The following is a 19,369-nucleotide window of genomic DNA, read 5'->3' on the forward strand; positions in this document are numbered from 1 at the left end:
CTGTGGAAATCTTGGGCTTCTCCTGAGACCAATTGAATAAGGCTTAATGACTTCTTCCAGCATAGTCTTGGGCCTCCATTTGAGATTACGCATGTAATTGAAATTCTTAGCATAAAAAGTTCAGTATTTTATCCTGCCAGGGCACAGGTCTCAGAGTGCACTGGAATTAAATACATGTACAATATGATTTCTGTGAGTCTCTTTTGATCATCTGAGGCTATATACTAATTAATGATGTGCATAATGAATAAAAGGAAAGACAGTGCTATTTATTTTTAATTAATAATTGTGTGTTCTTCTGGCAAAATAATGCAGCTATTTCATAATGGTGAAGCTAAGAATGACGTACATGTAGTTGGTCTTTTTTCTGCTTTGCAAATTTACAGTTTGTACTTATTTGCATTCTTATAAAATAAGCCCTCAGAGACGTACTACTAACATGCCATTATTTTTACTCTGTTTTTATTTTAGTGTATCCCTCATTCTATATTGCATTGACTTGTTTTTATTTCTAAAATTACTACAATATTACTTTCATTGAACATTGTACCAATTTTTTTTTGCATCGTCATCACCGTATCATTAGTCTTGTTTTATGTAGCACAAATGTAAACATGAAATGAGAAAAGTAATCTTAAATGTTCAACTGTTAAAAAAAATCCTTTCTTAAAAATGCAACCCAATTGGGCACTTCATGGCACAATGTAATGCCGTTCATTTGATTCATCTGGTACTTCTCATGTGACGCAGATATTTTAGACACAGATAAGACGCACTTTAATCGGTGAATCTCAGATGAGTTTCTTCCCCCTGCTCAATTTTCCATCCCTCAGTCTATAATATCCTAAGACGCCATTGGGAGGTCATGAAGAAAGCAGTCATGAATAAAAATAAAAAAAGAACAACATTGCATTGCAGCAATATGAGAGAGGGTCTTAAGTGAGAGTATTATAACACAGAAAATGGAAGAGTCAACGTCCTAGTGCTCCCAGTATGAATTTCAATCAAATTAGCGTCTGTTCAACTCAGTGACCTGTCTCGCTTCATTTTAACTGTAATGCTGATGAGGTTCACGGCATAATTATCAAACCAGAGATCTCTCTCAAGGGGCTGGCCTGTTGATTGTAGGCAGGCCACTGAAAAGTAAAATCATTTGTAGGAGCACAGAATGAAAAACAAAACAACACACACAATTATTAACAGGATGCAAAATACACACTTGCCTAGCTTACAACCGTCAACAGTATATGGTTAGACTATTTTCTAAAGGGGTGACCCAATAATATTGCACCAAACAGCCAATTAGAATTTAACAATTAGCCTCCTCCTTTCAGCATAGGTCTGAGGTGATATCGGGCTAAAGCATTTCACAAACACGTAACTCCTGTCACGTGCTTGTGTTTATGTGCTGGGACTACTAGTTTTCATTTTTCAATATTGAGCACATAGGTAATTTATTTTATGGGTAATAGATGTTTACCCACAAAGAAACCCTGGCGAAGGAGCAGGGGCAGGTTCATGGCCCGTGGACTTGCGCACGGCTCTCTGCAATAGCCCGGCTGCATGAGGATCTTTATGAAATGTTTATCTGCTGTGCTTTGAATAAAACTCGCCGTGCATACGCGAGACGCTGTGCTGTCAGACGGCAACAATGGAGCTCCTCAGAGGGCCGTGCAAGCACCACTGTCACTGATATAAATAGAGTGAACACTAATGTTTTCTCCTCAACTGCCTTACAAAGATTGACAAGGGTAAGAAAACATTGATGATTACACCTTTGATTTGCCGTGTGACATTTCTCACCCCCTAATGTGAACGTTTGTATTTATATAACATCCCATCATCAAAAGGCAAATGTTTCCTTGTTGAATGTTCCTTATCGTTTTAATTATTAATGATTTTTACGTCAACTCCAGGACGTATTGGTCTGATGACTTTTACCTCATCTATTAGAAAGCTATCAACATTGATCATTTATGTGGATGATTCACTCCATGCAAGAACTATGACGTGCTGGCATGGCGCGTCTGGACCGTGTTACAGTGTAGTAATCAATGCCCTTGCTATTGAATACTTGCAATGAAGCTCATTAGTTAAAAACATCAATCAATGGAAGCCACTTCTTAGTATTGTATTTCATCAGATATTTTAGCGTCGACCACCAAATACCAAAAGGAGGATGGTTTTTCCTAAAATATCCAGAGATATTCATAAAATATTCACAAAGTTCAGTTCCTTCTGTCTATTGTGTGGCAAGAATCTTTTAATACTATGCAGAACTGTCAAATTTACACATCTGTAAATGTTTTCATCTGCGGAACCATTTAGAGACACTTAAGACATCTTCCCATTTCTTATGGGAACCTTTCCTGCCCTAATTGTGTTCCTCGTCATTTGATTAGAGGTGATTAGATTTCTCCATCATCCTTGTCCTGGGATTGTTATAAAAAGTTGGAGGGCACGATCTTTCAAAAGAACCAGTGGGATTTAATAAAGACTTGCCTTTAGGCTTTGTTCACACTAGTCAGGTTTGGTTCACTTTGAAGTAAACTCCAGTGTGATTGCTCTGGCAGTGCGGTTCATTTGGTCAAGTGAAAGTGATCATATTAACCCAGGTGGGAAGCATTCAAATGAACTCTTGTCCGTAGGTGAAAAAAAACAACATATAATTCAAAACACCATTAACTAATGTTTTAAATTTTTAGGGTTTTATCTAAGGTTTATCTCCTATTGGGTACCAGCAATCAGGAAAAAAAAAGTTGCAAATGGGGTAAGCACTCTCCTCAGTTTAAGGCATTCATCTATTCATGCAAACAATGGAAACAGCTCGTTCATTGTTGTGGTATAAAATGCAACTCTTGCTACAGGACTGAGGGGGGGACAAAACTAAATTTTTAATCTTCTACTTGTGAGACATGTCAAGAATCCCCAATGGAAATTGTAGATTTTTTTTTTTTTTTAAAGATAATGTGATTTTCAATAATGGACGTGTGGTAATGCATGTAAATTGCATGTGACAAAAGTATGAACGTGAAATGATGAGCATAAGCAGCACTGTCAAAGTTTCCTCATTAATAAAGCAAGGAAAAGAAATTGGACTTTTACTCATAAACATGGCCAATAAATCATCAGCGGCATCATAAATAATTATTTTTGAATTACTCACACCTACAATTTTTTAAATGATTGAATCCATAAATAACAAAATATTTAAATAACAATAATCAGATGTAATGCTCAAAGGAAGACGCTTCTTTGCACATTTTCCTATCGTCATATTAATTATATCAAATGGTACCCCAATGCAGCATGTCCAGATTATCAGCCACTCGAGTCCTCTAATTTCTTGCAGGTGAATGTTCTAATCGAGCTGCAGTAGTCCTAAGGCTGTTTTCATTAAATCATTGTGCTCATGAATGCAATATGCCAACCAATGAGAGCGCCAAAATGATTGATCAAATATGACCAAGTCCCATTCCAGTTCTCCTCACTTACCAAACACGTGGAAACGTGAACAAAGATTTCCACATGGGTGCAAATGTTCTGTTGATTATGCTTGACATTTTAGATTATATGGCAATCAACTAATAAATCATAATTTAATTGTGGCTTGTTGCGATATCATGGATTGTTTTAATAACAGTAAAGTTTTTGCACTGCTTTTAAATACCATATGTTGGTTTACAACAAAAAATAATCGAGTGCATAATAGATGATGAAATATCTTGCAAAACCTCAAGAAATGGGATATTGATTGAATTTTTGTTATTCATTTTTGGGCAATAATTTGGGGTTCTCTGAACTTCATTTCTGCAGTTTTCAAACAGAGAGTAAACACTGCAATTCTGCAGTGGGACTTAAACACTGAAAATAACTAACATTACTAAGGCCTCTGGCACGCTCAGGAAGTGCATACAACCTGATCCTTCTTTTAAAGATACAGGCCAAAAATATTTCAACAACACTGTTCCACTTTTGTTTCACAGGCAGCTCCTGCTGGGCAGCATTTGTGCTTCAGTTTGTTTTTTTTCTTGCCCAAGTGAGGTTGAGCTTTCCGTAATGCGCAGGGGCAAAAGGAGGGAGACAATCCTCTTTCGAGACAGACAACGCAAGTCAGCTATCTGACTTCATCAAACAGGACTTGACAATAAGCCTCGTGCATACAAGACCTCTGCTGTTTTGTGTCTTCATTTCCCATAGCGGCTAACCAAATTTGCTGACGTTCTTCTACCATCCGGTATCTCTCAGTGGCATTCAAAGGTCATCTATCCATTGCACTTTGCCTCTAACGGCATCCAAGTGTGACAACTGCTCTCATGTTTAAGGGCTCATATTAACAGCAATGGCAATGGAACCCAACAGGAGTTGCATGTGAACATACATGTACACCACACACAGACACTAAATCATCTGCTTTGCACGTAAGCGATATGGAGAACCAAGCCAAACCACCAGTTGGAGTTAGGTCCACAATCTGTGTTGTATAAAAGCTCAATCTCAAAATTATTCCTCATTACATATAAAAACATTAAATATAATGTAATGTGACCCCTGATGTATATTGCAGATGTTACTATAGAATTGTAAAATGTTTCTAGTGTTCTTGCAGAAGGGATAGCGCTGCCTGTTTCTTTTTCTCCCGTTCTACAGCTAAACTGAGTCAGTCTATTTTTGATGGAGTCAATCAATCGGACAACAACGGTGTTAAAGATTTTCCTCCTAAGGCAAGAGAAGCAGAGGGATTTAAAAAAAGAAAAGAAAAAGAAAACACACAAGGGGCAAAGCATAAAACCTAAACATTTGACAGCAATTCAGAGTGTGTTGCTCTGGGCAACCCACGTAAACTGCAACTTCTACAACTGTAAGGTTCAAGTTTACCTCTGTGACATGATTTTGTATGCTTCTGGAAGATAGCAGTTGATGTTTTCCATTTGGAAAGGGTCGGCATCGCAGATCTTGTCATCTGTCCGTCCATAGTTGGCGGTTTCGATCAGTATGACATCACTTCCTGGACAGCGCAGATCGATGGGGTAACCCTCACAAGATAGCTCTCTTCGTACTAAGCCAAATGGCAGGGCAGCCCGACTGAACCCTGAGGGAGTGGAAAGAGAGCTTTATCAGTGAGAATCAATGCGGAGTGGGTCGACATTGAGAAACACCATACAATATGTAAGAGATAGATGTGAACAAGGAAAAACATCTTTGCACTATTTCTTCTTTCTAAAAAATGAGTAAAACAATTAAAATCAACTGTATGCAATTTCATTTACTTAGTTGGAAAGAGTATCACCAGCAGCACTAATGGTGTTTGAGTATGGGTGGGAAAAAATCCAAATCAATAACAAGGCATAAAAAGCCCATCTCATAGAGAATATAAAGAAGTAAAGTTCCAAATAGAGAACATTTTTGGTTACGCATGGCGCACCATGTCGTCAAGTATTACAGCACATTGATATAAAGCTTAACCAAATCACCAGCTGCTCCTCTGTACAAAACCACAAGCAGCACTGAATCATAATATCCCATTTTGAGCATCTGTTACCTTTTTTTTCCCTTTAAATGCCAGTGTGCTAGCTATATTCCAGAGCTGCAGGCTCTCTAATGAGGATTTTGTGGCTGGGTTGCATGCACTTGTTTTGCTGTATTTCATTGGCACCGGTACAAATGAGACCAATCCATACTTGCATTTGCTTGTGTTTACAAAGCACTTTTTTTCCAACAGCAGTTGCCTTAACTACTGACTTCAGGCCTACTAAAACTACTTGGAATGGCTCACTTTATTTTACCCTAGTGGCTACTTCATCAATTAAGTACAAATACAATTATCTTTGTCTGATTAAATGCTATGTTACAATGGGAGGGGGATTAAGTTGTTGAATTGTGGCCCTAACCTGAAAATGCTACCGTGGTATTTTATAAAGGAAGATAAATGTCACTTTCTATAGCCTGATCCTCTATTTGTGTACCAATCAGGTGAAAGCTCTTCTTCTAAAGATGCTTAGTGTAGAGTAGAGCTTAGAGTACACAAAGGGTATATTTGTATGGCGGGGGGCAGCCGAACTAACCTCTTCATTTGCTTAGGGGCATCTAATCAAGGAAGGATATTTTCTTCCTCTCCTAAAGGAAATCTTGTGTAAAGTGACCAAAAGAAATGAAACATTGATATATATTTATTTTCGTAACCTTTTCTTGCTGGAGTCAAAAAACGCTTCAGGTGCTAAACAATTTATTGGTGTACATGTTGGCTCGTGACAAACATCTCGTGTGACGGTGTGGAAAAAAAAAAAAGAAAACATGCCAGGTTAGGAACAGCTGTCGACATCCAATTTTGACTTCATTCCAGCGTGCTTAAAAGCAAACGGTGTAATGTGTAAAAGCAATGCACATCAGACAATGCCACATCTTACACAAACACAAAACTAAACGATAGCATCATGTCCAATGCCTACTGCAGCATAACACTAAGAGCTTGACTTCAAATTATTTTTTTTTTTTTCCTGGAAACTATGCTCCCAGTATACTATATGGGTGTACTTTCCACTTTCCTTCAAATTCTTCTCTTTGTGGTCATCCAGTGCAAGTGATTAAGGCTCTTTTACCATGTGCAGGAACCTTTGAGTTTGATCTCCAGCTTGGCGGCCAAACCCACTTGTGCTCAGTATGAGGCGATAGCTGTTAAAATACTTAAATCACTTGAGGGCCTTTGAAAACTCTCTTTCTGGTTTTATTATTCCAAACTAATGTAGTCGTCATACTAAAGTAGGAAAGCAGACTGCAGCTATACACTGACACCTATGAACACTAAACTAGTCACACTCGTGTATTTCGGGAATGATGATGTATTTCCAACCACGCAGATGACAAGCCCTGTAATAATGCTTGATTATTGAGTCAAAATCCAGACATTGGAAGAATTGGTGTGTCCCCGAAATGCACTTAATTCTTCAGCTGTCTCAGTACATTATTGTCCAAAAGCTGCTCTCCATTGATTAGACCCATTGCTGTACTACTTTCCCAGACTACTGTGTGGACCAGGAACTCAACAGGACAGTGAACACAACACAGAGCAATTTCGATCAAAGCTGTAACCATTCACAGAATAAATACATGACTACCACTTGTATTGTATTATGCCTGTTTAACCACAAGATTGACATGATAGCTGCAATAGGTGATGCCACATTTCAATTTATATTTATTAAATGTAGGTAGATTTGCCTCTGCAGTTTATAATGTTTTTTTTATGATGGTGGTACTTTAGGACTTGGAACAAATGATTTATTTCCCATTATTCACAATGTGAAACATTGTTTCAATTTCCAAACGAACCCGTCCAAAAGCAGATTTTGGTCAACTGTGGTTGTATGATTCCTAACTATTGTAGTGGTCTTGCACATCTTATTGTAGAACAGTGTTTGTGTTTACACATCTGCAATTCACATCTCTATTTTATACACAGGAAATAACTAAGACAGCACAGCACCATCAATCTAGGACTGGCATATTCATGAATCGCAATTAAAACAGGATAATTTGATCACTGTGTGTGATCACACTAAATCCAACCTAAATCCAACACTTACTGTGCCATTTAATCAAATAATTGGAGAATGCAAATGAGTCATACAAGCAAGACTTCTTGTACGCATGGAATCATAAACAATTGTTATGGAGGCCAAATAGTGCACAGTAGTTAGTCACAAGTTTTTGTTACTAATAGTAATAGTACTAATAATGTACTGGTTTTGGACTACCAACCCCCCGTCACCCCCACCTCCCGTACTGGCAACCTCAACAACCTCCGCTCCCGCCCCTCCTGCTCCTCCATCCATCCCCTTTGCACTGCTGACCGATGTCCTGTTAACTATAACCTACTGTCTCCCCCCCCGTCCACTCTTTTTTTTTCTTATTCCATGTAAAGCGTCTTTGGGTTATTGAAAAGCGCTATATAAATTGAATGTATTATTATTATTATTATTATAGTAAACACTCTATACTGTACATGTTAAACATGTTAAATTATTTTTTCAAGACTGCAAGCAGAAATGTTGACAAATCGATTAGCCAAATCTAATTATATGCATATATTAAACCGCAAAAACCGAATGCATATTCAGTAGCATATTAGGTAGAAAGCACAGTGCTGTGACCATGGCAACATGGTGCAGCAGAAAGATAACCGACCAGATCCTTATCGGGGTTTTGTCGACATGCTTCCTAATCAAGTATTCTGGTCAATTCATCCATCCCAGCACTTGAAAAGCATTTCAGCTTCTCTCAGTCAGACAGAGATATAGGTGACAAATTTAAATCAGAGAAAACACTGCAGATACATGTAAGACAACCATAATAGATTCAATGTGCCTTTATTGGGACAATTTTTTTCTCCTTCCGTTCTCATACTGGCAACTTTGCTAGAAATCCACAATTCATATTCTCTTGTGTGGAGACATGTCATTGTCATAAGTCATAGAAGTCATAAAAAACTACTTATTTGAAAATACTTTGCGGCATGAAGGGGAACTTTCGTTAGTTTGTTAGATAACACGTATGAATCAATCATCTATAAAGATAAACAGTTTAAGATGATCTTCATTGGTGGAGGTCTGCTCTTCTAAGGACCGTTGTAGTTTACAATGTGACAACTCAACCTTTGCTTATCGCGCGTGTTGTTATAACATGCTGGTAATTGACTCTGATTGGTGCAACGGACCTTTATGTCCATGGGTTATAGCACTTTACTGCACCAATGAGGAACCTCAATTTAAAGCTTCCTAAGCTGGCATTTATTGCCGTGCGTGACCTTTGCAATGACATTAGGCCAATATGGAATAGGCGGCTCAGGAACTGAGAGAATTTCCCATATGGAAGACAAAATCATTATATGGACAGTCTCTTTAGTGCTATAATATAATAATGATTTTTTTTTTTTTATGCAGATGGGGCAAATCAATTGTAAAGTGACCATCTGGTAGTATTTGAGTGTCACTGAAGCGGGGGTAATGAGCAAAGTACCTTCGCACTTCATAGGAATAGGGCGTTATTAGGGTCTTCATCAGTCATGTAGAAACTTTAAACCTTGTACTTACATAGAGCAAGTCATTAATATTGCACATACCAAGGGCATTCAGAACATACTGGAGATTTAACAAAAAAAATAGTTTGCATGAAAACAATTTGGAGCCTGGAAACACAGACATCTGAAAATGGATCTTCACAAAAGTTTTGGAAAACAATGTAAGTGTATCAAGTGCTTAAAACAGTCACGTATAAATTAACGGAAAATGCATACATGCTATTATTCAGAGCTGTGAGTGTGCTAACTAAAAAAAAAAAGATTGGCCATGGCATCGAGCACAGTTCTAATAGTTACTATTTATATAAATTTTAACGTGAAACAAGCAACGCCAAAGATTATTAAAAAAAAAAGTGCACATAATGCTCAGTACAGTACAGTACTCAGTAGTTCACTCTACTGAGCACAATTGTTTTACATGCATAGTACAATAATATTTTAGAAATATCTTAATTTCTCAAAAATGTAAAAAGAAAAAAAAATCTCAATTGTACTTATTGATGTTCACAAACATACCTGAAACAGCACACACAAAAAACTCTTTAGTCTTACATGCACCCAGTAAAGGTTTTCTTATTAAAATGACCCTTTGTAACTTGAGTAACCCATGCTTCCAGACAGAGTCCTGGGTTTAAGGCTGATCAAAAGGCCTATTCAGCCCTTTACCCTTGCCGCCGTCACTGTGGCCAGAGCACAAAGGTCCTCAGATTATTTTGATGGGAAACCAGATAATTTTTTCGTCGCGAGTGTGACACAGACGCTCCTGCTGCTTGTCGTCTACTGTTAGCGAAAATCTTTGATTTCCCTGCTGTTGAGGGCAAAACAGCAGCTTTTAAAATATCTGTCTCTGGCCAGCTATTATTTGGTACACTCGAATCTACAAGGTCTCTTGGATTTGAGGTGAAAGAATAATGTGGCCCACAGCATTAGTGAGGCAACTACAGGAAACACAGCTTGAGTCCTCCAAGTTATGCCCCCCCCAGGCCTTTCTCGATGGTACAAGTAAAGGACAACCACTTGGGAAAAGAAACCTTAAAGTTAAGACTCTTCCCACAGAGCTGACTCTATAATCCACAGATATCCTTTACAACAACAGAAGTTAGGTCTACCCAGGGGTGAAGGAACAAAATATTTCATATATCCCGCAAACAGCAGGATATGAGGTGGGCTGCATTGCCTATTGTAGAAAATAAATTGTTACTTTAGTGTGAAACGTATTCTCTTAACGTTCCTTTTGGGCTGTTTTATTGTGTGGCGGATGAAGGACAAGCACTACTTACACTGGTAGTGTTTGTTCCAACTTATTCATTATTCACTTTAGAGGTGCCATACTCGCCAGTTTCGAAATATTTTTTTTGTCCATTTGAGACAGATGAGCTATGACGTTTCTTTTCCATTGATATCCACATAAAAGGACACATTTTGCTGCATTTCTCTAAGACAGAAACTATGACATTTTCTGGATTGGTTGGTAGAGTTTAAATTTATACTGTATGGCAAATGTATACTGTAAATATAAAATATATTAATATAAATGAAACACAGATGTGGTACTCCAACTTCTCTTTAAAAAAAATTTAACAATGGTTGTGGTCATCATAAAAAAATAAAAATAAAATAAAAAACAGAGAAACAACAGAAACACAAAAACTAATGGATATGTTGGCTGTCACAATTTGAAGTCTTACTTCTTGCCAAAATTGTTTGCAGAACAAAAACTCTTTGTCTCATAGTCTCTTGAAAAATACGAGTCAATAAAGCAATTGAAAATCGGATTTATGTGATTTTTTTTTGTCTTTCATTTGCTGTTATACTTGTGTAGGGTTGTTGTGAGCCCTAATTCATATATAATGTGTGAATTTTGATTATAGTAGGAAAGGTTCAGGGAGGGGTACTTGCAAAGACAGCGAGAGAAAACATGATTCTAGTGGATAGTAGAAGACGACGAGGCAAAGAGCAGCAAGGAAACAAGTGTTTGAAGCTCATTTGTATTCCCCACCAACCAAGTCCCTCCAGTTCATTTACATTTCTGCTACTTCCATAGCAACAGCAGGGGGGCTATCAAGAGCATCTTTGATATAGGTACATGACTGTGAAAAAGATGCTGTCATTTCTCCGCCAGGACACACTTTGGGTGTTTAAGGTGGGCTTCTTTCCCAAAAAATGAACCGCGGCGGGTACTTCTTACCAACCACTTCCACTTCTTTAGGGCACAAAAGCCTATGTGGGAATGCTATTTAGAATCTGTCCCTGTTTTAAGTATAAACTCTTATGTAAGGAGGTCCTTACAAGGACATTATGGTTTGTCTTGTCTTTGTTTCCAGACAAAAAAAATGTCATAACTGGCTACTTCATTAATCCGAGAGGAAATTATATCTTTTTAGCAGTAGAGATGAAATGCAATGAAAATACACAGCCCGGTGAAGCACCATGTAAACTTGTATGTAAATCAACCTTTAGGCCTAATTAAACTCAATGGGGCTCATCAAGGTCATAAATCCCCCCTTTTTTCATAATGCATTATTGACTTCCCATCATCAGCACATGTCGGGTGGCTGCACTCTCACAAGCACACACTGTCATCTCACCGTCTCATATCGGATCGCCCTGAGTGTGACACAGTGTGTGTGTGTGTGTGCGTGTGTGTGTGTTTGTGTGAGTGAGTGCTTTTTAGGCCATAAAAAAGACAAGGACATGTTCTTGTAATGAAATAGCTGCAATGACCATCAAATATGTTGCTATGTGCCATGATCCTTGGCGAAGATGGCCAACCAGTATGTTTTAGTGATACTTTTGCACTTTTTTTTGTGTGTGCACCTTGAGCCATGTTGTGGTGGCCTCATCAGAAATAGCAGTGTCCCTGTATAGTCATGATATAGTAAGTTTCGATGATTTATATTGTCTGTATTATTTAAGACTTTAAGAAAATAATACTTCTGTTGAGTTACTTTTTGCACATCCCCTGTCAAGAAAATATAAAATGGGCCAATTTTTTATTTATATATTTTTTTTAACTTGTAGTTGTGAAGTTAACCAATGGGTCATTATTAAGGATTAAAGTGTTTCTTCAAAGATTACCGGTGAGAGCAGCCACTTTTGACCTCATTAAGCTGCTTTATTACTAACAATATTTCACCTCATATTAAAAGTTTAAATGTGATAAGGATGTCAGCCATATTTTCTTTGAAAGACTTTTCAAATTAGATTTGGGATGTGTTTGCCAGCTCACTGCCATTGTTTCCATTCCAAATGATGAAAAAAAATAGACTCATCTACGCCGAGCGGCTCCGACTCGGTTCGCTCTCTGCTCCAATGAAGCGTTTGATGCTCCCTGATTCAATAAGGAAACATTTCCCAGTGGGTCACACACACAAATGAGCGAGGTCCATCTGCTTGGTTTGCATTCCCCAAGTGCACTACCTCAAGTAGGACCTCCTTAGATGAGACTCCACTCTCATGTGTATGCATTTGTTCAGCTAGTGTTTCGACTGACCCCCACCTGCCATTGAAATCGGCTGACCAGCCCACTTAGGACGCCACTGTTACCACACCTAATTCAACTTCCTTTCAGTCTAGAGTGCAGACTTGCTGCCATCTTGTTAGGACATATTGTGATACGGAAAAATTCAAATTCATTCCAAATTGAGTTTTTGGACTTTTGTGTAATGACCAGACAAGTGATGAATGATTACAGTTACAGACGTCTCTAAACACATGGACATGACATGGAGTGAGAAATTGACAAATTATGGTCTATGTCCAGTCTACAAAGAAATTCTCTGTTTAAGAGAGTTAAGATTTGCAGTATGTGCGAAAGGAGATTAAGCCTTCTCATTGCTAGTCACAGTTTTGCAACTGTTTCCTGCCATCACCCTGTCACATCTTCTGGTTATGGTTCATTCAAACTGGTTTCTGGATTTTTAAGGTGTTATGTAAACCATATGTGATCATTAAAAATTAAGATAAAGCAACAACAAGAAACAATCCCACCACACTGAGATAGTATTAGTATGGACATTTATCTCAGTTAATTAAAGATGACTGACTCTATTAGTATTGATTTGTAATGTTACCACATGGGAAACCTTGGATTGCTGTTTTCTTCAGGCAATAGTTTACTTAAGGGGCTTAAGAAAAGAGACCCAAGCCCTTGACATATGGACACACTTAGGGGTCATAATGACTCACAAGGTCAAATGCTGAGTCACACGGGGGGTCAAGACGTAGTGATCTGTCAGGGGACAAATGGTCTGGGCTGACAAGTTAAAGCTGACAGCAACCAAACTAGAAATTCACGACCTCTTTGAGTAAATGGTGACTTTTGAAAATGGGATAATGAGCTAAAATAACTTTGATTTCCCTGGCAGCCTACAGTCACTTGGATTGAGACTAATGTCAACGTGTTCATATGTAATCACAACTGGTAATAATATTTGCATACATTTACACAATATATTATTTTGTAATAATTGAATGAATTTGATCAACTGTGTCACAATTGGAAGCAATTGGAAGTAATTGAGGTAAAAGTTGATCCAACTACTTACTGTAGATTCAACCGGCAGAAGTTTGCTGTCTAAAGAAGGAAACAAGACAGGTATGGGACGATGAACTCCATCACTGCAGACTTCTCCTCTAGAACTACTACTTCTAGCAGTATCAATCTGCTCTGAGTGACACTGACATCCAAATTGGAGCTCAGAGCATTTAGAACAAGACTTTCAGATCCAATTACAAACACTTACAAATATATATATATATATATATATATATATATATATATTGTATTAATGCGACATTCATTTTCCCCTGAGTCAGTTGTGCCCATTTATATCATATGGCAAGGAAATTACTCAACAATCTTCATAAATGGCAACTCAGACTTCCTCTGAAAGGCTTTGGATCTAAATCCTTTGTATTTACGACCACCTTTCTAACACCCCTCGTTTACAGGAGCCTCAACTGGATTTATAGCCGTTCTAAATCAGTACAAAGGAAAGCAAAAGGACAAAGAAGACACTGGTAAATGCAAGCAGTGGTATCTTGCATTTAAATCTGAAAAAAAACAGTAAAATATACATCTTTCATTTCTATGTTGTTATTTTAACACTACACAAAATAGATTGCACTTTCACATACTGAGATCTAAATGCCTTTTATCTGCAGTGAAAGCATCTCCCTTGAACACTTGCTTGAATTAGCTAGAAGTAGAAGAGCTCATGTTCCAGGGGACTCAATTGTTTCATAAAATGCTGTATGAGTGTGATGAAAGGAGACTAGTTACATTTAAAAAAGATTAATTTGATTTGTTCCATGAAACTGTACGTAAAGCAAAACACGCTATCGGAAAAGCATCTTTCCCCATTGAAATGAATGCAAATGCCATGTTTCAGCATTCCCCCAAAACATTGACGATTCCTCTCTCAAAACGCTCGTAAATTGAGTGCAGCAACAACAGCACTTCAGACACTTCAAAATTTGCAGTTTGATTATAATTTGATAGATATATCACAGCTCAATGTGCGGTGTAAGACTGAATCTTGGCACCAGTCGGGTGCTAGCACAATCCATGTTGACCAGTGAAAATTGCAACTTCATATGACCCGAAACTCCAGTCCAGTCACATTAAATTCTCACCATGATACAGTAGCAAAAAAAAAAGTCAGCTCCATTTGCCCTTTGACCAAACAAGCTAGTTCATTTGTCGGTCTCAAAGCCTCCATGCTGGTTGTGCTTTGAAATACCATCTACTGGATAATCAAAAACATTCTCATCATCTGCCCTTTCCACAGAGGACTTGAGCAGCAATCATATGAGGTAGATCTGCTGCCTTTTATGTCCACAACACTTCTGTTTTAAAAGTGGGTTATATGTTGTTATTTATTTCAGAGGGTTGTTCTTTTCTAAGATGCAACGGAATTAAACCTACACAATCTTGATTATAACAGAGCACAACTTTAAAACGAGAGCACATCAATTTCCAAATCTGATAATAAAAACATTCCGCTCATCTTGTAGATCCACATCAAAAACATTTGTTATAAGAACTGTGGCTAATTTTCCCAAGACCACTGCCTTGGTGATGTCATACATCTTTTCCTGTCTTTGGGATTTAGAAAAGAGACTCAGTGGGTTATAAAAAATGTTTTTACAGATTGCTTTGGATATATTTGTAAGGAACCCACATGATTCTATCTAAGCATGACCAAAACTAGACAAAGCATGACGGTAAAATACAAGGCCGACGGAGAAAGCATGAGGGTAGATAACTAATCAAGAGGCCCAGAGATCCCACCCAGTGAGGACCTTCTGCGACTTGCATGAATGGCCATTATCCACAAGGATCAGCCCAGCGAATGACGGGAAAAGGTAAGCTTCACACAAAAACTCTCCAGTTAAGGACTACATTAGAGCTGTGGCTACATTTCGATGATCAAAGTCATCTTGTATTATATGTGAGAAGTCCACAAGACTCACGAAGCAAACAGACACAAACTATTTCTTTTCATTATACAAGCAACAACAACAACTCAAGAAAATTGGCAAGGATCAAGGTATCAATGAGACACCACTTGTAATGTCCTTGTAATAACTCACAAACATTAGAGTTAAAAGAAAACTGTTTCCTGTAACAAGAGATAGCGAAGGTGACTGCAAACAGCCAATTAATGATTCTTGGCAAGGTCTCTGCATAAATAAGTACAAAAGGGAGTCTTAACACATCAGCTGAAAACTCAAGTTACTGGAATGTGTGGTATGGTTTTAAATAATAAACCCTGACCTGGTGTTTCCACTACCGGATGCAAAGACAGGATGCCAATAAAAGAAGAGGAAACGCGAGGCTGAGGCAATGTCTCGTCACAATCAAAAATAGGATTTCCATTCTTCAGATTTATGTTTTATCTCATTTTGTCACCAAAAGTATCAGGTGACTACTCATCAATCTGTAGCTGTACCGTTTGAGCAACGACTGCAGGTTTTGAAAAGTGGTGCAGTCGGCATGTGTCCTTCACAACCTCTGAGAAAAAAAAAAAAAAAACATTTGTAGTGCAGTCCCATGAATGAAACTGTTAGTTCAAGCCAAACGTGGCATTACTCTCCTTAGTAGCCAGGTGAAAAGAGACGTGTGTTTGGCATGGGTGGGAGTATGTCAGCACTCTGCAATGCTCTGCATGACAAACACCAACCTGGGGCCAGCTGTGACAAAGCACTAATCCAACAAAATCCCTCCTTCCTTTGCTGAAAATCCTAATGAGGATTTGAAGTGCTCAGCAGGGAGGAGACCCAGGGGCTGTGGCTACACCTTGCCACTGCTCATTGTCTCCTTATCTCCAAAGCCGGTTGGTGATGAAAGAGACATGACAGCACGGTGGGCCTTCGTACACAAGGCCCCCTTGCCTGCCTGGCACCATGTTGATCCAGATTCAACAGTTGGTTATGGACAACCAAAATGACAGCAAGCGAGAGAAGCAGAGACAAAACAACAGGATTGGTTTGACTCACCAGTGAGTCATTGCTGTTTTAGGGTATGTTTAGATAAAAATGTTTCGATCAAAAACTCAGACTATACAACTTGTTTGTCGGTCTTGATGTCAGAATACCAAATACAAGTTGTTGCGTGTTGTTAAAAGGCTTGCAGTTTTTTTTCAGGAACTTGTGTTTAGTTCACATCAGATAAAACACACTTAAGTTACTTTATGGTATTTCTATAAAAGTAACCCAAACAAGTTTGCAACTTTAGTCATAACATAAACTCATCATATACGTACCGTGAGGGAACTAAGGTCTTGGTTCTTTTCTTTTTTGGTACTATTTAGCAGAAAATGTCTAAGGTTCCACAAGATAATATTTTGACAGATAATATTGTGCTTTTATTTTTGAAACATTTTTGGGCTTGACTGGACTTGGGGCTTTATTTTAATGGACTTACTTGTATATAATAGATTTGAAAACCATTTTATGAGCAATTTTAAGTTTGCTTGAAGTCAGGAGATATAACTACCTGAGAAAATTGTGGCATGGCAGTGGGTGGCAAAGCTTTATTTTAATGGACTTACTTGTATATAATAGATTTGAAAACCATTTTATGAGCAATTTTAAGTTTGCTTGTCAAGAGCTATAACTACCCGAGAAAATTGTGGCATGGCAGTGGGTGGCGCAAGATGGTGTTCTTACAGGTTCTGGCTCGCATTAAGCTCTCAGCTTTTACTTCCAGTAATTACATTTTGAGACACCCTGATTGTCGATTTCACTCCATTCACTTTGAGATTAAGGTTTAAAGCCTTTTCTCCTTTGCTTTCACGTGATTCAAAAGAAAGGACTTTTAAAGGTGCCCTTCTGTATTGTCCTTGAAAAATTTCAAGTACTACAAACAAGTGAAGCTGTGACGAGAAACAGGGGTTGGTGTAAGGGAGGATAGGGGTTAAGGTTAGTTAAGTGAGGTTAGTTGGTTAGGTTACTCATTTTTTCTTAAAAAAAAAATAAAAGTTTGATCTCTGAAAGCTTTTAATCATGACAAGTATTAACATGTCAATCATCTCTGAGATACAGAATGACTGAATAAAATGATTAAAGTTACAATTAAAGCTACACAAACCCAGTGACCTAGTTTACATGTTTTTTTCGATACACAAATCCCATTTGTATTGTTGTTTCCCTTTAAAGCCACAATGGTAATTTGTCAACTGCTTACATCTTATTCTGATTGTTCACTGTTAGAAAAACTTTAAAACACCAGGAGCAGAGAAACGGAGCACATCTTTTCTTGATTGATTCTTAGTTGTGTGTTTGACATGTAGCAACTCCCCCCCCCCCCCCCCCTTCTCCTTGACACAGAAACATTGCTCCACTCTATAATTCGAGCAATCTTAGGCAAAGCCTTTGAAGAGAACACACTGCTGATGCTAAGCGTGAATTGTTATTCACTTCCTGAGGTCGACAAATCCTCTCAGCTCGGCTACAAAACACGAGCTGACTTGGGAGGCAGTTTAATCATGTATTACGGAAGGAAATCATCACTGCATTACACATTACCAAAACATGACAGTATTCTTTTCTAAATCACATCTTCGGCTAAATTTGCTGAGGTTGCCATGGTAACGACCACAGAGGACACCAGGAGGACAAAGGAAATGAACCTGCGATTACATATCAAAGTTGAGCGCCTTCCATGACAGACAATTTGATTATTTGTGTTAAGTGTACTATTGTCAAAATTCTTGTTGTGCTGTGCGCAATCCAGAATGTGCAAATGTTAAGTCTTGAACAATGAATGCTCATCATAAATGTGTACAATCCTTTGAAAAGCAAACTTTTTATCCTCTGTGTGAGCACAGGAATAATATTCAGACTTTTGAAGATGAGCATTGCTTTCAATCGCTCAAGTGAAGATTCAGCATTTTTAGATTATTATGAATTGTAATATTTGCATGCAGACATTTGCTTTGCTAGAATGAGTTGATTTGTGTGTGCATATTGACTGATGAATGTTTTATTTTCTGGGAGTATTCTGTGGTATAGTTTGCCAACAAAAGACATCCTGAAAGGAAACTCACTGTGGCTTTCTCACAAAGCTGTTTTGTATTGCTTTCTTATTCAGTTCAGTTATTCTTCATCTACTATCTACCGCTCCTATTTACGTACCCCTTTTACATAGCTCCCTTTGTTTTCAGACTCAGACATCACAGTCAGGTTAACCAGGGCTTTCAGAACAAGCTGGCAAACCTGCATTCCTAAAACTGAAGCTGTGAAACTGTTTATTTATTTGTGTTTTACTGGTTAAAGGGTAGAGATGTTTGAATGTCTCTTAAAGCAGATTGTAAACGTGTTTATTTGAATCATAAGTACTTTACTGCTATTCTTCACTTTATGGCATTCTAACAGGTATTTTGAATAGTATTTATCTGGTCATTGGATGTTTTTGTTTATTACATAAACTTTTCTTGTGCTTCCTGTAGGGTATGTTTGATTTATTTGGAAAAAAAATGAACAAAAAGATAAAATTTATTTTATGGATCTAAAGGAACGATACTATTTGGTTCTGAAGGTTCAAGAAGGAAGGTATATTAAAGGGGCATAATGTAGCCTTTACTTATATTATTTGCTCTCTAATATTTCAACAGGGACTTTTTTTTTTTTCTCAAGTTTGATTATCCCTGAGACAACGCATGTTTTACCAAACCTGTGTTAAGTTTGTGATTTATCAAGAGGCATTCCAACAGGTTGGTATGTCACTTGGGAGCTTAAGAAAGTCAAATTCAGTGCTTTTGAGAAATCTCGACTTTGGTATGGGTC

The 19,369-nt window shown here is 37.9% G+C and overlaps 1 protein-coding gene across 19 annotated transcripts in view; it reads right to left on the bottom strand.

Moving 5' to 3' along the window:
- adgrl2a (adhesion G protein-coupled receptor L2a) overlaps positions 1-19,369 on the bottom strand; it is an 84,953-nt gene that overhangs the window by 44,522 nt on the left and 21,062 nt on the right. For all 19 annotated transcript variants that reach the window (XM_061296907.1, XM_061296888.1, XM_061296890.1 and 16 more), the window contains exon 3: positions 4,879-5,092. In XM_061296907.1, coding sequence (XP_061152891.1) covers positions 4,879-5,092 — 214 coding nt within the window. The remainder of the gene's footprint in view (positions 1-4,878; positions 5,093-19,369) is intronic.

The sequence above is a fragment of the Syngnathus typhle genome, linkage group LG14 (genome assembly GCF_033458585.1).
Source record: "Syngnathus typhle isolate RoL2023-S1 ecotype Sweden linkage group LG14, RoL_Styp_1.0, whole genome shotgun sequence".
NCBI classification, from domain to species: Eukaryota; Metazoa; Chordata; class Actinopteri; order Syngnathiformes; family Syngnathidae; genus Syngnathus; species Syngnathus typhle.